Genomic DNA, 23,271 nt, shown 5'->3' with positions numbered 1-23,271 from the left:
GAAGGATCAGGAGATGTGGCCTTGTTGAGCTTTGAGGTTTCAAAAACCCACACCAGGTCTAGTCTCTGTCTCCAAACTGTGGAACAGACGTAAGATTCTCAGATACTACACCAGTGCCTGCCCACCGGTTTCCTGCCTAAGGATCACGGATTAACCTTTAGAAACTTACAAACTCGGCAAGCCCCCAGGTAAAAGCTTTTCTAAGTTATCTTGTCATGGTGTTTCTTCATAGCAATAGGACAGAAACTAAGAAGAACCGGGAAGGGAAATTGGCCTTGTTCTCAGAGGTCTGCCGGCTTCATGAGAAAGACTAAGTCCGTGTACCCTAACTAATACCTCCTCACAGAAACTCAGATGTGAGACATACACCCAAACTATTAAAGCACAAGTGTTCACCAGCTTCACCAGACAATGTACTCTGCTGCTCACCAGAGGATGCACCATGCCTCCCAGTCCCTGCTCAGAGAATGCACCCCACACCATGTCCCTATACACTCTGCCAGCCCTCACCACGCTCCTAAAACCATGCTTCACAGGCTGTTGAGATGACTTAGTAGGTAAAGGTGATTGTAGCCAACAGCCTGAGTTCAATCTCTAGGACCCACATGGTGGAAGGAGAGAACCCCTATTAAGTTATCCTCTGACCTCAGTCTATGCCACCCCCTCCCACACAATATAGACAAAACCAAAGCATGCCCCCAATCTGGATTAGTCAGTGCTCAGAGCGTTGGGGATCCAACAATGGATGGAGTGAAGTCTCAGGGCATCTAGGCTGCCTCACTTCTGAGCCCCACTTTCTCAAAGCTGAGGCAAGTGACCACAGTAGTGGGCCATCCCTGTCTTTGTGCATGTGGACCCTAGTCTGGAATCAGACCAGACTGTGTGTGGCCTGGGCCACTGCATGACTGAGCCAGTGCTGACACCAGCATCCAAGGGAGCCTCTGCTACACTTGGGGCATATGCAACTTCCTCCTAATTCCTCAGCCCATACATTAGTCAAGTGTCCTTACAGAGGAAGTAACTACTTCAAGGGCTTGAGTAGGGCACAGCCCTGAATCAGAGGGCAGCAGGACCAGGAGGCCAACTCCAGAGTCTGAGCCTTCACTTACTACTGCAGGCTTAGGTTATGCCAACCTACAGATTCATGCTTCTCCCTTCGGACCCCCCAGGGCTATCAGTCTTTGTGTCTCTCCTGTCCCATCGAATGCCAACCATACTCCAGCTCTTGAAAGGAAGAGACGTGGCTACTCACTTGTGGGTTCTATGCCCATTTCCCAACCTTGCCCTGTGTACTAAGGCATGCTCTGTAGGTACTGGGTCTCAGGGAGGTTTACTAAACAAAGTATCTTTAAACTGTCAGCATCCCTGTGAAGCTCTCCACGTCATGCCTGACAAGGGAAGGTTTTCCTTATCTCTAGCTTGCAGAGTGCTCTAGCTACCTGCCTAGCTACTCTCTGCCCCAATCCCAGGCTGGTCAGTTCCAAAGGCCCCATGGGCTCTACCCAGGCTAGAACTGAATGGAATGCCTACTGGAGAGGGCCGTAGAGTAATCAATACCGAACATTCCTTTCTGCCTAACCCACGACCACTCCTCACAAATCCTGCTCAGGAAAAGCATCTTCCTGATGTTTGAATCTGTTTACGCTTCTTTAGGTGGTGACAACAAACCAGTAACTAGTATTTATGCCTTCTTTTACTGTATACGAACTCAATGCATTGTCTTACTAACTCTTCCTTACTACCCTGCCACTCCTATCTTTTGGGGGAGGAAACTGAGACCCAAACAGAAAGAAAAGCTTATAAGGCCATATGGCTAACAGGTCAGAGAGCCGGGCTTCAAACCACAACAGTTTGGATACAGAGTCCACAGCTTTCACCACTATTGCCCAGAGGTCCAAGAACCATCCAAATCCCATTCAGGGCAAGTGGGGAATGGTGGACACCCAGTAATCCTCATCTTTCCAGGCATGGAGAAAAGCCAAGGTGGCTACCTGGATCTTGGTGACAGCTGGGAGCAAGGTCCTGACGAAGCGGGAAGACTCAGCAAACTTCTGGCGCACGAGAAAGCCACGAATGCGGGCCTGGAGCTTGATGATAAAGCCAACATTGGCCTTCCAGAGCAGCTGGCGGTCATGGGCAGCGGTGACCTTGGTGATGACCGACTGTGGAGACAGCAGTCCTCCAGTGGCTAGGAGCCTCTTCCCATATACAACCCCCCACCCTGGCAGGAACCCTGCTGACCTGAATCTCCTCCCAGGTGAGATGGGAGGCATTAAGCTGGCGGCTGGGGGGACGCTCCCAGGTTCCCTGGAAGGTCTGCAGATGGAAGTAATAGGCGCTGCCATCTTTCATGTCATGTGAAACCCAGAAGGCTGTGTCTCCTGAGTAGAAACTCAAGTGAGCCAAGAAGGCTCAGAGGAGGCCAGAGGCTGGCAGCAGAGAAAGGTGAGGCCAGGGCTATTACCAGGACGTTGCTTCTTTGCCACTGCGGCTTCCAGGGCTCGTTGGTAGCTTTTAGCGCAGTCAGGAACTATCCCTCGGAGGGCCACATTGGGGTTCCTCAACACACGCTCTGTCTGGGCTGCCTTGCCCTCCTTGATGGCCTGGTTAATAGCAGCCACACCAAGGGCAACTGATGGGCATCAGAAGAGAGAAGTGAATCTTTCTGGAGTCCCTCCCTGAGCCCTGTCCTGTCCAGTGGAGCTGGACTCGGGAGACACACAAAAACTCCACGGCTGATGGGGGGATGGGGAGTGTGCGGGGTGACAGATATACATGGAGAAAACAGCAGGCAACTGCTCCGAGGAGAAGAGATGGCAGCCAGGGAAGGGCTCCTGTGGGAGGAAGGTTCTAAACTCCAGTGTTTCCTGCCCAGCTGGGTGCTGGGAAATCTACCTTATGGTAAAAGCACCCTCCTGCTCCAGCTCCTCCCGCCTCCCTGTGCTTGTTGGTTTCTGCCAACTTGACTCAAATCTAGATGTATCTGGGAAAAGGGAATCTTGAGACCATGTGCCCACTGGATTGGTCTATGGGCAAGCCTGCGGGGCATTTTCTTGATTAACGATTGATGTGGAAACCCACTGTGGATAGTATTACCCGTGGGAAGATGGTTCTGGGGTGTATAAGAAAATAAACTGAGCAAGCCATGAGGAGCAAGCTAGAGAACAGCACCCCTCCATGGCCTCTGCCTCCCGGATCCTGTCTTGAGTTCCTGCCCTGACTTCCTTCAATGATGGACTGTGATGTGTAAGTGTGAGCTGAATAAACCCTGTCTTCCCATGCCACCTTTAGCCATGGCTTTTATCCAGCAGTAGAAAGCTAAGACACTTCCTTGACCAAGGCAAGATGGGGTGGCCTGCAATGCTGCTGAGCTCCACTCTCCCCTCCCAGCGCCTGGCTGCTTACTTCTCTGAGCTGTGTTTGTGTCCTTGTTGGCTCTGGCCACTTCCTGGCGGATCTCCTCCAACCACAGCACAGCTCCAGGATCTCCTGTTACCTGGCAAATTGCAGGAGAGGAAAATAAAAGGACAAGACCCCAAACTGGTATCTCCAGGCTCCCACAAGCCCAGCAGCGGAACCAAAGTATGAGCAGACACTGGGGCAGCAGGGAAGGTTTTCTCTGCACCCTTCTTCCTGCTCTGTGGAGACCGAACCCTGTGGCCCCCTTGGATGGCTGCCAGGCACTGAAGGCTCTCTTCTTACTCTGCTTTCAGAGGCCAGAGCATCGACTCAGCTTGGTCTCAGGGCTCTCTACAGCTCTCATACGCCTAGTACCCCGTACCTTCTAACCGCATTGTTGCTAGCCTTTGTGCCTTAGCCATGGCTGGGACACCTACCCCACCTATCCCACAGCCCTCCCATATCCCTCAGCCAGATCCTGGCCCTGACTGTACTTTTCCTCCTGACTACCCATTTCTTCCTACCAAAAGTAATAGGAAGATTGTGTGTACACAGGTCAAGTAAGCCTGTGCTTCCTATGGTCAGTCTGAAACCCAACTCAACTCCCTGCTCTCCTCACCAGAAACAGACATTGTAAACTAACATTTTACTGAGCACCAACTATGTATCAGGTGACTGCTTGTTTTCTTTTTTTTTAATTATTTATTTTATGTATATAATATAAACACACTAACTGTCTTCAGACACATCAGAAGAAGGCATCAGATCTCATTACAGATGGTTGTGAGCCACCATGTGGTTGCTGGGAGTTGAACTCAGGACCTCTGGAAGGGCAGTCAGTGCTTTTAACCACTGAGCCATCTCTCCAGCCCCGTCTTATCTTTCTAATGGAGTCTGTAGCCCAAGCCAACCTCAGACTCTTTGCAGGTGTGAGCTACTGGGTACTGTTCCTAAGACTTTTCATATGAACTAAAAAGAAAAAAAAAGACTTTTAAATTAGGTATATATGTATGTATCTGTGTGGAGGTAGGTACATGTGAGTGAGTGCCCTTCAGGGCACATTAGATCCCCTGGACCTGGATCTGGAATTCTAGGTGTTTGTGAGCACCCTGATGTGGGCAGTGGCAACTGAAACTCAAGTTTGAGCGCTCTTCCCCACTGAGTCATTCCTCTAGCCTCACAAACCGACACTAGTGAGGTGCATCAAGTGATACTTAGCAGGGAATGAAAACTCAGCTCGTGAAGGGTAGGACTACAGGCTGCAGCTCAGCCTCAGTCTGCTGCCACACAACTCAGGGGCGTGTCAGTTCAATCCCTGTTCCAGCCTTAGCTCACTGGATTTGCACCATGAGGTGCAAGGGCAGAGGATATAGGTAACTATACCCCAGGGGTACTGAGGGACTCCTCAAGATCAGGTGATCACCGGGGACCAGAGTGGTGAACCCAGTCACCTGATTCTTAGGTCTGCTCTTTCCCCCCACTGTCCTGGAATGAAGTCCGCTTTCCCACAACAGGACAAATCCTGCTTGTGCCTCACTGGGGAGGGGTCTGTACTAACTTAGCTCTTTCTCCCTGACCTTACCTGTGCTTTCTGCCTCTTGGCAGCCACAAGGAGGAGATGGTACCGAGGTGCAACGTGAAGGCTGACATCTTCCAGGCCAGCGGCAGGAAGCAGCAGTGCAGACAGAGTCTTTTCAGGACAGCCCTGGTCCAGAGCTTCATTGATGAGGCTGATGGCGAGGACCTCTGAGGAAGACATCCAGATAACAGCAGCTCCAAACACAAAACTAAGGGAAGAACTGGGTTGTCTGAGGGGGTTTGGGGGGGTTGTCTGTGGGAGGTACTCACGATCAGTTTCTTCCTGGACCTGTGCATTGACTTGGCTCACAGCGACCTGCAGGTCATTCCAGCTCAGGAAGCCTCCAGGCGTTCCTCGAAGCTGTTGCACCTTCACCAGAGCATCAAAGTAACTAGCAGCAAAGAAGAGGAGTGACGTGAGCAGCCAGCCACATGGGTGGGGTGAGCACACTGCCCCCAAGTAGAGACAGTTCTGAGTTGGTTCTGCCCCAGGCCACCATAATTTCTGGGGTCTCTTCTACTTTCACAAACAGCTCCAAGCCCTGTGTGGAGCATGGAGGACTTCAAGTTACAGACCCCTCTTCCACCCATCCCCTTACCCCAGATCTCACCCACTCTCCAGGCTTTTAATGACTTAGGCTAGTGAACACCACAAGCATACTTTCAGCCCTCACAGGCCCCGGGGACTCCCAAGGATCTGCACCTGAACACCGGTGGAGATCTGAAACACCGCAGCTCACATCTGGACTCCCAATCACCCTGCTATGTCTCTGCACCTTAGCCTGTCCCTTCTGGATGAACATCTGTTGGGTCATTCCCCACTCTGTTCCCTCTGCCACCAAACCCTGTCAGATCTGCTTTCAGAACACATTCCACGCTGCCACCTTCTTTCCGCTCCTGCTGTTTCTACCATGGACCTAGCAGCATGCCTAAAGGCATCCCTGCCGCTCTGCCTGGGCCCAGGCCCTGTAGTGGAAACTCAGCACAGCAGTCAGGATGTTCTTGGTAAAGCAGGTCAGATGGGCTTCTTCCTTGCCAAACAGCTCAGGGCTTCCTTCCTTGTCTGAGGGCACAGGCTGGTTCCTGCTAGCCTACTCCTTCCCTGTCTCTCTGGCGACTCTGGCTTCTTGGTAGTCTTTGTTTTTATTTTATTTGCAACACTGGAAGGTTAAACCCAGAGCCTCAGGCATGCAATGCAAGTACTCTAACCACTGAGCTACTCCCAATCCCTTCCTGATGTTCAGTGAGTGCCCCTAGGACATTCTCCTTTCCTGAAGAGCATCATGGGACTAACTCAGGCTCATTATTTCCTTCTCCATATGACCCTCTTCCTCCAAAGCCATCTATAACCACATTATGTGGTAAGGAAAACTGCCCCACACCCACTCTGTCCTGCTTTGTTTGGCCCATCCAATAGCTCTGTGTCCATCCAATTATGACTCCTGAATGTGTATATGCTTGGTTTTAATCACTGTTTTCAACACCTGGAGTGGCACCTGGCAGTGTGTAGGCACTTGAACATCTGCCCCGAAAAAAAATGGATGGAAACGAAGGGGGATGATCTTGTGCTCCCCTACAGGAGAAGAAACAGGAGGAGCAACCTTGAGCAGAACTCGGGGTCTGGGACTAAGAGTGGGCACTGGACACAGTCTACCGCTGCCCAGTGTCAGCCACATTCATGCTATTTCTTCACTTCTGACATGTGGTTCAACTTTCTCACTCACCGTTGGGCATTTTCCTCTTCTACCTGGGCCAGGCCAGTTGCAGGGTTCACCAGATTGTCCCAAAAGGCACAGGCATCTCCAGCTTCCAGAGCGCGGTTAATTAGAACCACGGCTGAGAGCATCTCCACAGCCACAAAGAGCTCCTCCTGGCCTAACTCCTATAGTAGAAGAGACGTGAGGGGAGTTGGGGGACTGTTGGGAGTCAGCCGGCCCCTTGTTCTCCAACATCCCATCTCCATTCACTCCACACCACCATTTATGCTCAACACTTAGACCACATTCATCCACCCACAGTACTTATGCTCAATACCTGGGCTGCACCTGGGCCACATTCATTCACCCACAGTACTTATGCTCAACACCTGGGCTGCACCTGGGCCACATTCATCCACCCACAGTACTTATGCTCAACACCTGGGCTGCACCTGGGCCACATTCATCCACCCACAGTACTTATGTTCAACACCTGGGCTGCACCTGGGCCACATTTATCCACTCACAGTACTCTTCCTCAACACTAAGGATGCATTAATTCAACAACATTCATAATTTATGCCTGGGGATGTTTACTGTGAATACCATCATGAAGACTTCACACACAGTCTTGTCTTAATTTCCATAACAAGCCACATGAGGTAGGTACCATTAATATTCCCTTTCCCCAGCCTATCACTAGGAACATAGGTTAAATGGAGCTACAGAGCCCACACTTAACATGTGACTTCTGCCAGCACCCTTCTGGTCCCCATGTCCCATCAAGAACTGCCTTTAGCTACTTTTAGGGATAAATGCTTGTGGTCCCAGTACACAGGAGGCAGAGGCAGGAAAACCGGGAGTTCAAGACCATCCTTAGCTACATAACAAGTTAACAAGTTTCAAGGCCAGCATGAGCTATGTGAAATAATGTCTGAAAAGGCCAAAAAGGACAGAGAGGGGTGGGGGAAGGGAGGGAGTCAGACAGACAGAGACAGAACTGCACAAGGCCCTGGGCAGAGAAGACCAAGTGGCTATCTCATGCTACACTACACACCTTGAGGCCCTGGCCCCACTTCCCAATCCTCTTCAAACACCGGCTTAGGCTGCTCTCTGTCTGGGGCACTCTATTTGTAGTCAAGGAGAGCTGCAAACGGCCATGAGCACCGCTAAGACTTCTCTAGGCACACAGACTAACTCATGGAACCATTTGTGAGGGCACCACGAAGTAAGCAAATTGCCAGTGTCACATGTCACACTTGAACTCTCACGTCCACAGCCCTCAGCTGTCAACCCTTGTGTTCCTGTCACACGGCTGCTGTCGCCATGCCCCTGTGAAGACAAGTGCTTTGTGCAGGTCGTGTCCAGAGTAGATATTCTATGGAAGGATTCCCTGTGGAGTCTCTTCCAGGAAGCCTTCCCAGACTTCCTCCAGGACTGCCTGCTCTGTTTTCCTGGTCCTTGCTGTAAAACCAACTTCAGCCTCCACCATCCTCTCTCCTCCTCTGCCTGAACCCTGGGTGCATTCCTGCAGCCGAGAGGGGTGACCCCAAGGAAAGCTCATGCCTCGCTATCAGAAGAGCCGTGTGGACAGGAGCTGAGGTGGGGCAGCCTGGTGGTTAAAGCACATCTTGCCAGTCAGCTGAGCGGGCAGGTGCTCAACTTCTGTGTCCCAATTCTTACCTCTAAAGCAGGAAACCAGCACTTACCTGGTGAGGCTGCCGTCAGCCTCTAATCTTTTTTTTTTTTAATTGTCTATTTTATTTCTAATCATTTCTAACACCCTAATTTCTGGCCATCAAAGGACCAACTATCCCTATCCCAGCAGCTGCTTGGGATCCCCAGAGCTCACCCCCTGTTGCTGCTTCTGGAGGAGAGCCAGCTCCTGCTGATACACAGCAGAGGCAAAGGGGTAGACTTGGGGCAGCTGGGCTTCAGGGCTCATGAGTTCCTTCACGGTGTCGGTAGCCACTCCCCTCTGGATGGCTTTGTTGATCTTCCACACAGCCTGGAGCACTGCAGGGGAGGACAGCAAGAAGCCACACAGGAGTGTTCCCTGTTATCTCGGCTGCCCTTACCAACCAGGCAGGCTCTGCTGGCACCTCTAAGGGAAATGGCTTTGCGACGCTTCTAGACAGCCATTTTCTACTGGATTCAAGATGCATTTCTAAATGTTCCAGAGGAAAGGGGGATGGGGCACTTTAATAGAAAAGCTCTGTGTAAGGCAGTGTGTTAGGCCCAGGAGCTGCATAGCTCAAACTGCGGCAGAAAGTGGCTGTCACAGCAGAGGCGAGTTCCTAAGGCAGCCAGAACAAGATTGACAGGTGGCAATGGTGCAGAACTAAGATGAAGTGAGTCAAAGGGCTCTAGGGACCAAACCCTAGTGACAGTGCAGAGGAATAAAGAGCCAGCTCCATTTGCACCACAGCAGGTAGAGGAGGCTAAAAGCGGCCATATCACACACGGTGTGGTTAGAGCTTACACACTCTGGGGCTAGTAAAATACAAGCAGAAATGGATACTAGCTCCAAGGAGCACAGAGTCTTGTGAGGAGGAGTAAGGATACAAAAAGACCCAGTGGCCAGCTCTAGAGGCCATGGTAGAAGCGGCCCCACCGCAGCGCTATGGCAGTGCTGAGGAGGAGGGATTCTGACTGGGAGCAAGCAGATGACTTTACAGAGGCACCATGGAGACAGCACTGCAGATGTTTCACCTGCTTCTGACAGGTGAAGTGTGAGGGAAATGGTATCCAGAAGCTGGGGAGGAAGCAAGGAAGAGCAAGGGAGACCAGGCAGTGGTGGTGCACACCTTTAATACCAGCACTCAGAGATGGAGCAGACAGATCTCTGAGTTCAAGGCCAGCCTGGTTGACAAACTTAGTTCTAGGATAGCCAAGGCTACACAGAGAAACAATCCTGTCTGAAAAAACATGGCAAACAAACAGAAAAAGAAAAGAAAGCCCAAATCGTGGAATAAAGAATGAAGGAGCCAGGCTGGAGAGATGGCTCAGCAGCCCAGAACACATGATGCTCTTGCAGAGGGGAGGATTCAATTCCTGGCACCCACATGGTGGCATGTAGCCATCCATAACTTCAGTCCAGGGGTCTGATGCCATCTTCTGGCCTCCATGGGCACTCCACACTTACAGTGCACAGACATACATATATGCAAATCACTCATAGACATAAATATATAAAAAACAAACAGTAAATTTCCCTGCCCCCTCCTCCAAAGGGTATCTCTGTGTTGCCTTGGCTGTCCTAGAAGTCTGTAGACCAGGCTGGCCTTGAACTCAGAGATCCACCTGCCTCTACCTCCCAAGTGCTGGGACTAAGGTGTGGGCCACCACCACCCAAATTAAAAAAAAAAAAAAAAAAAAAAAAAAAAAAAAAATATATATATATATATATATATATATATATAAACAAAAACAAAATAAAACTGAATAGACAGCTGATTGGGTGTGGTGGCTCACACCTGTAATGGGAGTACCTGGGAGCACCTAAGAGGCTAACAGTGTCACTGGTGCTCCAAACCAGCTTGAGCTACACAGTAAGAGCTCATCTTTAAAAAAAAAAAAAAAAAAAAGCCAAAAACCCAAGGCTGGAGAGATGGCTCGGTGGTTAAGAGCACTGACTGCTCTTCCAGAGGTCCTGAGTTCAATTCCCAGCAACCACATGGTGGCTCACAATCATCTGTAATGAGATCTGATGCCCTCTTCTGGTGTGTCTGAAGACAGCAACAGTGTACTCATACATAAAATAAATCTAAAAACAAAAAAATAAAACAACAACAACAGAAACAACCAAGAATGGAGAGAAGAAGCTGTACTGAGAGACCTGCATTCTGATTCAGGAATGAAGTGCACTCATAGGACCCTGAATTAGATGTGTTCTTTCCTTACCTGAGAAATCCCATTTTAGAAGCCAAGGAAATATAATAAACAGGCATAAACAAAATTAGAGGTCAACTCCCCCAGAAGGAGCCTAGTCCCAATTAGCAGCAAGATGTCATGATCTTTCCTTTGATGTGTCCCTCCAGGGGTGCAGAGGACAGAGGGCATGAAGAATAAGGTTCCTTGTTGGGCTTGGAGCTGGACACCAGTTTGCATTGTCCAATACATATGCCAGCGAAGGGCCAAGATACACTTGCAAGAGCCAGCAAACCCCTTAGCCCACCTGCGATGACTTACTAGCTTGCTCTTGATCACCTTTCTCGTTGGCTGCAGCCACACCAGCTTGGATCTCCTCCTTTTCTAGAAGCCTCGCCAGGCCCAGCTCCTGCAAGCACAGAGGGGCAGCAGAAGAGTTCCCAGGTCATGAACGTGGACTAGAACTGCCAGCCCTCAGCCCTGCCTCTCCCGTTAGGTAGAAGGACCTGGCCTGCCTATCTCTAGCACTCCAATTGTTTTTTTAACCCTGCTTACACCTAAAATAACAACAGACAAGACGGAAACATACGTAGCATCAGACATTAAGTCAAAGCATTAAGGGCTGGAGAGACAGACAGCTTCCTAGCTAAAGTGCTTACCACGGAAGCAAGAGGGCTGGAGTTGGAATCTCCAGAACTCATGCAAATCTTGCCTATAATTCTAGCCTCAAATGCAAGAGACGAGATTCCTGGATCAAGCTGACTAGTGAGACTAGTCATAATGGTGAGCTCAGGGTTCAGTTTCAGGGAACCTGCCTCAGTGAACAAGGTGGAGGAGTGACTGGGGATGACTCCTGAGGATGACTCCTGAGACCAACTTTGGGCCTCCTATACACATGCTCACACATTTGCCCTCCCCCATGTGCACACACCTATAGACATACATTCATACCACAGACACATATACATGAAAAATGTGGGAGGGGGGGTCACAGCATTGAAAATAAAATTGATAAATCAAGATCCCAATTCAGCAATGGGAAGCATATTGTTACCCAATGGACTGGCCTGGTTCTTCCTTCTCAGTCTGACGTACTCTAAATGGATCCAGACAGCCAGCCCAGTCCACAAAGCTTTGTGGGTCGACTCAGCCATTTAAACATGGAGTCAGTGATAACATGCATGAAAGAGGCCATTTCCCAACCTACAGAGAGATAGGTGCTGGCAGAGCAGACCTGTGATTTCTGCTCTCTGTCTGAAGTCAGTTGTTCCAGGTACCAGTCGGCAAAGGCTCGTCTCACCCCTTGTAGGGCCAGGACAGGGTCATGAAGGGCCTCAAGCAAGGCCCCAGGGCTCTGCCTCTCCAGAGCATCATCAACAACTTCCAGAGCCCCCTGGACTGAAAGACAGAAAATCTCCAAGTGTGAGGAAGCTTACCCCTATGAACCCCAGCCATTCCTGGAATTCTGCCTTCTTTCGGCCTCCCAAAAGTTGCCTCTGTCCTTGACCTCTGACACAGAGGACCATGTGGGCCAGGACATATCTTTCTCTTGCTCTTCACAACCCTCCTGTCTCACTCTCCCCGACCCTGAGGACACTCTGATCCTATCAGACAAACATCCCCTCCGTGTGAGCCTTCAGGTTGGCCCTCTGCCGATTGGCTTCTCTACCCCATCTAGCCTCATCCTTCTTTTCTTTCTTTTCTTTCCTTTTCTTTTGAGAAAGCCCCCAAAACGTGGCCCTGTAAGGTCTTGAACTCTTAACCTTCCTGCCTTGGCCTCCTGACTACTGGATCACAGGTGTGTGGTACTATTCTCAGCCATCCTTCCTTCCTGAAAGACCCAAATCCAGATATCCACCCCCAGCCCTGGGAGCGAAAGCCTTGCCCATTAGCCTGTCTAAATAGTTCCCCATCCCCACGGATGATCTCGCTAGTAAGAACCTCCTTGCTGAAGCCAGAGAGCAGGACATAGAGTCTTTGGCCTATGATCTTTCCTTAGGGCAGGATCTAGGGCTTAGCAAAGCTTCCCAGGTTCTCCCAGTCACCTCTTACCATTGGCGAGGTTGATGTGGCCCTGGATCTCTGCCTGGGTAAGGCAGGACTCATAGATGTCCTGGTCTTGACCATCGTCCTGCAAAAGTGAGATGGAGAGAGAGACCTGCAGAGGCCAGCACACTTTCTTCCTCCCTATCCCTGTCATTTCTGCAGACCGACAGCCAGACCAAGACCAGCCTGCTTAGGACTGAGGAGAACGTGAGGTCTACCTCCAGATACCAGCAGCCTGTAGACTCTGCAGTCTGGTCTCAGCTCATGCTTCCTTCCAGACCCACTTCAGCTGCCCGAGGCTCACCCCTCCAGCCTCTTCTCCAGCCTCCTTGCTCACAGAAATCACCCTCCAGCTCCTCTGCCCCTTCCCAACAATCACCCGAGGCAGGACAAGCTGCAATCCTAATTCCACTTGAGACTTTGCAGGCCTCTTATTGGTTCCCATACCCCAAGGCTTCTCCTTACATGATTCCTGGCATTGGCAGCTTTCTCCATCTTGGCTAGAGCCAGCAGCTCTTGGTAGACAGCTGCCAGAGGCTCCCGAAGATTCCCCAGAAGAGCACTGGGATTCTGCAAGGCCACCAGAGTGTCTTCTACCACCCCTCGCTCCACTGCATCATTGATGGCCAGAATCGCTGCATGGACTTGGAGGGGCAGGACGGCAAGGTCAAGAAGCCAGAAAGGACCCAGACCAGAGCACAGTTAGCTGGAGCGCCAGGAAGCTCGACCCCTTTGCCTATGGGTGAGGGGCTTCAGAACCCAAGGGCTATGAAGCTTGCAGTGGCCCCCATGTTGCCCCATGCTCCCACATCCTACTGTAGGGCCAAGTCCAGCCCTACCTGCTGCCTCATCGGCTGAAAACTCATTGGCCAGGATGCCCCCGATCTTGCTGAAGGCCGGTAACTGGAGGCCATATTTGGCCAGTTCAGAGGCGATGTTGCTGAGTTCCTCAGCTGCAACGGTACCAGAAATGCTCCTCATTAGGCCCTGAGCCCCTCAGCCCCTGCTTAGTCTATGGACAAGGGGAAGGAGCCGACGTACCTGTGAATTTCACTTTCCCATACAGGTCATGGATCTGAGGGGCCAATCCCAGCCGGAAGAGGAAGAGGCTGAGAAGAACGTGAGGTATTAGGGCACACTGTCTAATCTACTAATCTACACTTTGTCCAAAGCAGGTGTGTAAAATGACCACGGAGACCCAGATTGAAGAGCACTTAGCAGGTGCCCTCCAGTCACTCCAGCACACAGGAATAGCCAGTTGAGGCAAGAGCCACAGAAGTCTCTGTAGCTGTGACGGTTCCGTGGAGGGCATACTGCAGTGAAAGTCACAGTGGAGATGGACAAGAAAACAAGCAAACATAGCCACTGAGGCCAGGAATGGAGGCAGATGGTGGACCAGGGAACTGGCCTGTTCCATCCTATGATTTGACCAACTGTAATGCCTGCCTGTGTATAGAACCAAAGTAGCCTTCCCTGCTAGCACTAAGTGGCTTGCAAGCGATGCTCTTGATGGGCCCTGGTTCTGATTCACTCACGTCCCAGTCACAAACTATGGGCTTTATCCTGCCGTTCCTTCCCTTACGAGGCTCACACATCAATGTGCTCACAGACGGGCATATGAATGTAAATACCCATGCAGATCTAAAAATCTCACTCTCCCGGAAACTACTCATTCGGCTACAGGACTCCCCCTCCCACTGCATTTATTGGCTGATCCAGGTAGAGGAGCCTGGCTGACAGAAGTCAGGGCTGTCTCACCTGAGAGCATGAATACAGTAGATTACCCGCGGCATGTTCTTTTTGTCATAGATGTCTGTGGTCTCTGGGAGGAAGATCTAGAGGAGAAAACAGACAGATGCACACTGAGGGAGGGAGGACGGCACAGAAGAGGGAGGTACAAAAAGGCTTTTGAACTCTCCAACCAGAGCTGTGAGCGCCCTTCTTACGTCATTTCCTGTAACTGTTCCCATTAAGACCAATGTCAAAAAGGCTTACTAAGCCCAGACACAGCCAGTTACATAGTCACAGAGTATTTGGGGCCAGCTGACCACTCATTGGGACCCTGGGAGCTACAAAATGCAGGACAGTCTCCTGAAAGAAGATCAGATCACAGGCACTCAGCCTGAGTGAGTCCGGTCCTTGACCTGAGATTTTCACCATGGGCTGACCATGCGCCAGGGATGGCCGAATAAGGCAAACATTGCTATGGCCCACAAAGGCGCCAAGCATGCCACCCTGTCTTCAAGCCAAAGGCCTCTCATCTGTAGAAACCTCTTTAAGAAATGAAACCTGGGGCTGGAGTGATGTCTCTGTGGTTAAGAGCATTTGCTGCTCTTCCAAAGAGGTTCAACCAAAGGACCCAGGTTTAATTCCCAGCACCCACGTGGCAACTCACAACTCTGTAATTCCAGTCCCAGGGGAATCTGACACCCTCACAGAGGCAGAAACCCAATATACAGAAAATAAAAAATAAATAAATCATAAAACATTATTTAGGAGAGAGAGAGAGAGAGAGAGAGAGAGAGAGAGAGAGAGAGAGAGAGAGAGCTGAAACATAAGCTTAGTACATCCTATGCTTCATTTAGTTTCTCAACAAGGGACTAAAACTAGGGACCTGTCCCACTTACTCCAACATAGCACATGCCCTTCACTGCTTCTGTCTCCCACCAAAATGTCTCTCTTAAAAAAAAAAAAAAATTGAGCCAGAGAGATGGCTCAGTGGTTAAGTACACTGACTGCTCTTCCAGAGGTCCTGAGTTCAATTCCCAGCAACTACATAGTGGCTCAGAGCCATTTGTAATGTAATCTGGTGCCCTCTTCTGGTCTGGAGGTGTACACGCAGACAGAACACTCATACATAATTTTTTTTTATTGCATTTTATTTATTTTATGTGTACAAGTGTTTTGCTTATGTGTATTTATGTACCACATGCCTGCCTGGTGCCTGTAGAGACAGAATAGGGGTTCCTGGAACTGGAGTTCCAGATGGTTATGAACCAAGTAGATGTTGGGAATTGAACCTGGATCCTCTGCAAATTCGGTAAGTGCATTTAACCTTTAAGCCATCTCTCCAGCTGCTCTTTCACTTTTGAGAAAAAGTCCTGCCATGTAACCCAAGCTGCCGTCCACTTTGTTGGTAACCCAGGCCGTCCCTGGAAACTTCCAATTCTTCTAACTGGGAGGAGTCCAGGGTCTCACACCTGGGCAAATCCTCTACACTGAGCTGTGTCCACAACCTGAGACTGTCTTTCTTTTCCTTCCTTAAAAAATCTGTATGGGTGTTTTACCTGGTGTCCGTGGGGAGCAGAAGGCAGCCTTGGATCCCTTGTGACTAGAATTACAGATGGTTGTAAGCCATGCATGGGTGCTTGGAATCGAACCCAGGTCCCCGAAAGAGCAGCCAGTGTTCTTAACCACTGTCATCTCTTCAGCTCCTCTTTATTTATTTTAATTTTATTTTAAATTTTAAAGTGTTTACTCTGTATGTGTGTGCATGCGTGTGTGCCTGCCTGCTTGTCTATATAAGCACCATTTGCATGCCAGTGCCCACCGAGGACAGAAGAGGGTGTTGGAGACCCTGAAACTGGAGCTACAGACAGCTGTGAGCTACTTGATATAGAGGCTGGGAATTGAACCTGGGATCCGCTGCAAAAACAACCACGCTCTAACCTCCCCCCATAGCCCTGTTTTCTGTGTGCCTTGTAAGAGTGCAGGAACAGGGCAGTGTGCTGTCGTCAAATGCCAGCTGAGTCCTGCGCTCAATCCCCACACTTCACCAAGACCCCAGCCTCCATGACTGGAAAAGATCCCAGGAGACTAGACCTAGGCAAACCATGAGGAAATGCAGAAGGATTTCCATGGAGTGGTAACCACTGTGGGCTACTGGGGTTCACACCTACAGGGAAATCCGAACCACTCCTGCCCCCAGTACATGTTCTGATTGTCCTCCTACTAAGGAAGAGGCAAACCCAGCCACTCATATAGTAAAGCTGTTTCACCCCCACAGGATGAGTCCTGGACCAAAATTCACTAAATACACAAGACTGGCTTTGAGCCCATAAAGATCTGCCTGCTTCTGCCTTCCAAGATCTGGGATTAAAGGCGTATGCCACCAGGACAACCTTTTTTCTTTTGTTGGGAAAGGGTTCACTATATAATGCAGGCTGGCCTCAAACCCATGATCCTGCTGTCTTAGCTTCCCAGGGGCTGAGATTACAGGTTTGCACCATCACACCTAGCAAAATGTGAATGGAGGTCAACTTGGGACAGTTGGTTCTCTTCTTTTACCATATGGTACCTGGAGATTGAACTCAGGTTGTCAGGTTTAGCAGCAAGCCCCTTTACCTGCTGAGCCATCTTACCTCATCTTTTTATAGTTACTTTGTATGGGGAAGAAACACAAAGGACCCATAACACTGTAGAATCCTGCCAAACCTTGCTTTGTATAGTACTTTGCAAAGGGAATTTACGTACGCCATGCAGTTCTCCTACAGATGGGAATTACAATACCTGCTTTATAGATAAGAAATAAGTTGGGATTCGAAGAGGGAAAGGACATAAAACATGAGTACTGTAGGGTCTTCAGCCCCAGGCTCCAGCCTGAAGTCTCTCACTAGGGAGGTGGTAGGCTCTTGCTTTACTCTGTAGGAAGATGCCAGGCTAACTTGAGCCCCATCTACATCACACAGGGATGCCACTACATGGCAGTACTGATGTGCCTCAGCCCAGGAGACCTTCCCTCCTTTCATCCACAGGGAGGTGAAGGCAGAGACCAAGCAACCTGGTTCAAAGACATAGAGCCCCAAGGAACTGTCCTCTTAGATAAGATGGAGTCTTACCGGAGGCAGCCCAATGTAGGCTACTGCAGAAAGCCAAAAGTTGATGTTGTCCGTGTGTCGGAAATGTAAGCCAGTTGCCTGGAAGAGAGGCAAGAGGGGATATTTCTACCATTCTCGGCTCCCTATGAGAGGAGCCCAGATGCCAGCTTAGATGGGGAAGAAGGATAGGAGGAGCTGGCGAACCCTATCCTGTGAATCCTCTGCCCCATGGAACAGAAAAATAGCAGAAACCACCAGGAACTGTGATCGGGCCAGACAGTGGGAAGGCGGCAGAGCCAGGGCAGTGTAGAAAGGCTTTCAAGCTGGCATAGGACAGGAGGCTTGGCTGGTGAGAGCATGAAGAAGGGACACGTGCCCAGCAAGGTCCTCCAGGGTGGACTATGAGCCTTGAAGTGTGCACTGTGGCTAGGAAAACCTCCAGGCCGCTCGTACCTCAGGGCACCTTATGGCCCAGGCAGCAGGGCCAGCTAGTAAATTTCCCTGTATTTCTACTTCTTCTTAGCCTCAAAAATGTCCATACCGTTTGTAGACCAGGCTGGCCTCAAACTCAGAGAGATCCACCTGCCTCTGCTTCCCAAGTGCTGGGATCAGAGGTGTGCGCACCACACCCGGCTCATATATGGATTCTTAAAATACGTGGTCACCACACCCTCCTAGTTGTGAGAAGGGACATCTTGGGAGGGAGAGATGATTAGGGGGATTAATTACACTGTGTCCACCTGATAGCGTAGCTGTTCCACATCATAGATCTTCTTCAGGGGGACCACAGAGGGTGCAAAGCAATGGCCCAGCTTGGCCAGCAGCACTCCATTCCGAAGGCTCTCCTCCAGCTCCACAGGGGAAGGAAGCTCCTCCTTCAAGCACACCTCCATCCAGCTGTGAACAGGAGAGCATATCTTACCCACTGGCAGGTCACACGAGTCTGGCGACCTTCAGGACCTGCCCAGCCCTCGTGACCTGACACACCATTCCTTCCCTACCCAAACTTCCCCTCTCTTCCAGTTGGCTCACTATTCCCCAAGCTGCCACAGAGACCTAAATAAGCCAACCCTTTGCCTCATTCACCTTGGAAAACCTCCCCAGTATCTCCCAAACCTGCCTGTTGGTTTTTGCTACTTTATGTGAGTTCTTTTTCCCACCCTCTATCCACCTCCTACTCCCAGTTTCATAGAGGAAAGAAAGACAGATCTCTGAATCTAATTTCTTTTTCTTTTTGACTACGGCTGTTAACAAACAACAACCAGCCCCCCCCCAAACAACCACCACCAATGCCTCTTAAAGCCCTCACATTTATAGACCCTCTGAAAAGGTCCCAGAATTCCAAACTCCGCACAGTGGCAGAAACTATCTGCAGCTGGCAAAACCACGCCTCTGCTAGGACATGAGGTGAATCTTGGCCGCTGTGGACAGTCTGAAGCAGCCCCACATCCCTATACCTGGAGTCAAAAATGAAAGCATATTCTTACAACATTTCTGTATTTTTAAAGAAACCAGCCAGGCATGGGGGTGCATGCCTTTTATCCCAGCACTCAGGAAGCAGAGGCAGGTGGATCTCTGAATTTGAGGCCAGTCTGGTCTATAAAGCAAGTCCAGGACAGCTAGGTTTGACTTACACTAAGAAACCCTGTCTCAGGGGGGAAAAAAGAAAGAAAGAAAGAAACTCCAAATTCCAAAATTGTCATAAAGGAGGTGTAGCCAGACTCTTCCCCTGTTAAGGTAACTGCTCACTTTGTCTAGCTACATACCTGACTCAAACCAAATGGACTCTGCCATTTCTCTCACTGTTTATAGTTCTGAGAACTTAGGCACAGAGAGCTCGTGTCTGATGAGATGATCTCCACAGTTCACTGTGCAGTTCTGGGGATAATGAGGGTATTAGGGGCCCTGTGGTTTGAGGGAAGAAAGACAGGACAAAGGACAGAAAAGCCACAGCCTTTAGAACTGGAGGCCCACTTTCCAACCCATCTCTCTCACTTCACCTCTGCGACTCAACTGCATTCTGCAGAGATGAGGCCAACTTCACTGGTCTTGCCAGCTCCAGTGGGCAGCAGCCAGATCAGCGAGCTGACTCTGAGCACACTTTGAATACAAATGCATTTTACTGCGGGTGCCTATACAAGCCAAGCACAGTGACTCCTTAGGTGGACTCTCCAGATATTGCGGTCTACGGATAGTATGTTTCCGAAGAGAGCCAAGCAGACCTTGCTTCTCGCTGCCCCCGCTAGACATCTGATTTCCTGTCTGCTCTATCCAGCCTTCTTTTTGGAAAACATTAACATAGACTATTAGCTAAAAAGAAAAGGGGGCTGGAAAGATGGCTCAGAGTGAAGAGGTCCTAAGTCTGACCCCAGACCCACATGGCAGCTAACAACATCTGTAACTTCAATTCCAGTAGATCTGATGCCCTCTTCTGGCTTCCAAGGGCACCAGACATGCACATGGTACACAGACAAATATGCAAGCAAAATACTCATAAACATTAAGTTAAATTAAAACTTTTTTTTTTTCAGGGAAGAAAAAAGGGATTGGGGAAATGGCAAGCACTCAACAGGTCAGAGTGCTTGCCACACAGGCATGAGGGGCCTGATGGCTCAGTGGTTAAGGGCACTGACTGCTCTTCCAGAGGCCCTGAGTTCAATTCCCAGCAACCAACCATCTGTAATACGAATCTGATGCCCTCTTCTGGTGTGTCTGAAGAGAGCGACAGTGTACTCATACATAAAATAAATTAATTAATTAAAAAAAAGGCCCTGAACTCACATAAAATCCCAGGCATAGCCACAAGCACTTGTAACCTGGCAACCCAGCTCCAGGCTCAGTGAGAGACCCTGTCTAAGGAAAATAAGGTGTCTATAAGGTGTCTTCTATTGAACCTGAAACTAATCAAGACTTTGTTTTGTTTTCTCTCCTCCCCTCCCCCAGACAGAGTTTCTCTGTGTAGCCCTGGCTGTCAGGAAACTCTGTAGACCAGGCTGGCCTTGAATTCAGAGATCCACCTGATTCCACCTCCTGAGCTGGGATTAGAGATGGGTGCCACCACTGCTGGCCTTGTCTGTCTTTTTGAGATAGGGTTGATGTGAAGTCCAGGCTGGTCTCAGACTTGCTATGTAGTTGAGGCTGACTTTGAACTCTGTGTGTGGGAGCAGTGGGGGTGGGGTGCCTGTTCATATGGTAACACTTGTGCATGTGTGTGCGCGTGCATGCAGAGCCCAGAGGCTGATGTGAGGTATCTTCCTCCATCACTTGCCATCCTAGGTTTTGAGGCAGGGTCTCTCATTGAACCAAGAGTTCACTAGTTGGCTAAGCTGGCCAGCCAATAAATTCTATCACACCTGCCTTGCACTTTACTGAGCAATACTTAATACCTCCTTTACACAGCTAACCTTGAATTTTTTAATCCTCCTACCTTCTAAACCCTGAGATTACAGGTGTGTGTTATCATGCCCAGCTTGATAAAACTATTTTAACTTGCCCTTTCCGGAAGCACAGCCTGTTTGCATGTGCTCTGGGGACAGGTGACTGGAATAGGAGAGGTAGGAAAAGGGCTCCTTACCGCTTGGCTTCCTCCAGCCGGCACAGGTACTGATAGGCGACATTCTGTCTCCTCTGCTCATCCATCTCCTCAGCTGTGAGGCGTTCATCTGAACCGTGAGGGGAGAGAGGCAAGGAAGGCTCGTTAGACAGGAATGCCAGCACCCTCACCGGGCAGCTCACAACTACCAATGCCCTCTTCTGACTTCTCTGGGCACCCATACACACAAGGTGTATATTCACACAGACACGTGCACATAAATAAAAATGAAGCTAAAAAAAAAAAAGAAAAAAACAAGCTCAGCTCCGAGGCTGCTTCTGAACATAGCCCCTCAACAGAGCAGAGATGCTCTCTGTATCCCAGTTCTTCCCAGTATACCCATTATCAGGGGGCGTCCTTCTGTGCCAGAGTCATTTCCTTCTTTCCTGTGCAGTCATCTTCCCATCTTTCTCAAGTCTACCTCAAGAACCCCCTTCAGTGGCCTCAGCAGGACATGTGCTGCCTTGGGAGCATGGCGGACATAATCAACCATTAGCACAGTCATTCATTCATGCAACGCCTTTCTGCCAGGCCCTGGGCTAGTGAACATTTCTATTTTGCCTTAGCCACAGTCTTAATACCCCTCCATCTGTTTTTCATGGGGAACACAACATAAAAGTAAACACAGGGGGTGGAGAGGTGGCTCAGCAGTTAAGAGCACTGGCTGCTTTTCCAGAGGTCCTGAGTTCAATTCCCAGCAACGACATGGTGGCTCACAACCATCTGTATAGGATCTGATGCCCTCTTCTGGTGTGTCTGAAGACAGCGACAGTGTACTTATATAAATCAAATAAATAAAGATTTTTTTAAAAAAGTAAACACAGGTTGCGGGACAGGTTCATATGCAAGAGACGGCGTGGTCGATTTATCTTTGGGCACTCCAGTCATTTTTACTCCTTATCCTATTTCCTCATCTTGGATATCCTGTGGTATGACTTCAGGATGGGCTGGGCTTATTTGAATTGGCAGTTCAACAACACACTTCCAAATACAGATTTGAAAGTGCTGGCCAACGGCAGAAAATCCGTGGGTTGGTCCAAGGGAGTTTACAAGGAACAAGAGTTGGTTGTTGATGCATGGAAAATAAACCAGTAAGTGAGTGACATCACCTCAGAGTTACGAGTTTGGGACTCAGCAGGATGGAATGGGAGAGTGCGTGGAGCGTGCCTCCTGCACACACACATGCCCACATACCAAAGTGTCTCAAAAACAAACAAACAACCCAACCACCAAAAATGATTTTCCTGTGGATGGACAGATTTTGTTCTTTGAGTCCTAGTGGAGAACGAGTAAAGAAAGCAGGTTTTGTTTTTCATTCCGATGATCGGGTGGAATCCTTTCAGCTCTTCCCACGAACTTGAGTTTCTGTCTAAGAAAGCTGTGTTTCAGGTAGCCCAGGCTGTCGTCCTCTACGCTAAGCCAATACAGCTAAGAATGACCATGAACTTCTGACCTTCGGCCTCCACTTTACAACTGTTGGAATTACCGGAGTGCGCCGCCAAGCCGGCCCACCAGGTTCTGCATTTTAAACAAACGGCCAGGTGATCAGGTAATCAAGGAATTTGGGACGCAGTGTTTCAATGCGGAATCACGTCCCGTAGCACTTTTTAGTAAGTATAGTTAACTGCTGAATTTTAAGGGGCCATCTAGATCATCTACATTCCCCAACCCCGGAGCCCCAGAACCTGGGAATAAGGGGGAGCGCCCTCTGAAGGCTCTGCAGCTCGGTTACCCTGCGCACACTTCGGCGAACTCCCCAGCGACCTGTGCTCCGGGCAGCCACTCCCGCGAAGACCAAGCCCCACCAGCAGCACCCCGCTCCACCCTCAGACCCTTCCCGCACTCACAGGCTGTCCGAGCCTGGCCTGCGACGCACGGCTCCATGTTCCTTCTCCTGCCAGTTTTGAATCTCCCGCTTCTGGGACACCACCCCTCACTGCGGTCACGCAGGGATGGGACGCTTTCCGTTCGTGCCGCAGGGAATCCTGGGTTTTGTAGTTCCTCTTGTAGCTGGGACGCTAGTGAGGGCAGTCTTTACTTGCTCTTTCTCTATGGTCCTCGCTGCTCAGCTGGCTTTTTAACACATAGTCCCTGCCGCTGCCCTTCCTTTCACTACTAGCCTGTCCCACTTTCTATAGAATTCCCGGGACTCTCTGTGTGCTATTTGGTGTTATACTCTCAACCAGATGACAAATGCAGAAATATACATGTTCTAGATCAGTGCTGTTAAGCAAGAGATAGACACAGTCAAAAAGCTTGGAGGTCTGTGCCG

General features: G+C 49.9%; 1 protein-coding gene across 1 annotated transcript in view; it reads right to left on the bottom strand.

The window, feature by feature from the left end:
* IQGAP3 (IQ motif containing GTPase activating protein 3) overlaps nt 1-22,883 on the bottom strand; it is a gene marked incomplete at its 5' end in the record, with an annotated part of 39,392 nt that extends 16,509 nt beyond the window's left edge. Inside the window, 19 exons of the mRNA XM_080915680.1 lie at nt 1,992-2,162; nt 2,242-2,381; nt 2,465-2,632; nt 3,406-3,496; nt 4,982-5,145; nt 5,248-5,369; nt 6,702-6,859; nt 8,527-8,690; nt 10,866-10,953; nt 11,779-11,942; nt 12,597-12,675; nt 13,056-13,234; nt 13,430-13,543; nt 13,632-13,699; nt 14,349-14,425; nt 17,429-17,506; nt 18,148-18,304; nt 20,982-21,069; nt 22,847-22,883. Coding sequence (XP_080771806.1) covers nt 1,992-2,162; nt 2,242-2,381; nt 2,465-2,632; nt 3,406-3,496; nt 4,982-5,145; nt 5,248-5,369; nt 6,702-6,859; nt 8,527-8,690; nt 10,866-10,953; nt 11,779-11,942; nt 12,597-12,675; nt 13,056-13,234; nt 13,430-13,543; nt 13,632-13,699; nt 14,349-14,425; nt 17,429-17,506; nt 18,148-18,304; nt 20,982-21,069; nt 22,847-22,883 — 2,307 coding nt within the window. The remainder of the gene's footprint in view (nt 1-1,991; nt 2,163-2,241; nt 2,382-2,464; nt 2,633-3,405; nt 3,497-4,981; nt 5,146-5,247; nt 5,370-6,701; nt 6,860-8,526; nt 8,691-10,865; nt 10,954-11,778; nt 11,943-12,596; nt 12,676-13,055; nt 13,235-13,429; nt 13,544-13,631; nt 13,700-14,348; nt 14,426-17,428; nt 17,507-18,147; nt 18,305-20,981; nt 21,070-22,846) is intronic.
* Nucleotides 22,884-23,271: the final 388 nt, after the last annotated feature.

This window comes from Micromys minutus (genome assembly GCF_963924665.1).
Source record: "Micromys minutus genome assembly, chromosome: 4".
Classification (NCBI taxonomy): Eukaryota; Metazoa; Chordata; class Mammalia; order Rodentia; family Muridae; genus Micromys; species Micromys minutus.
This window is presented reverse-complemented; position numbering and strand designations above follow the sequence as displayed.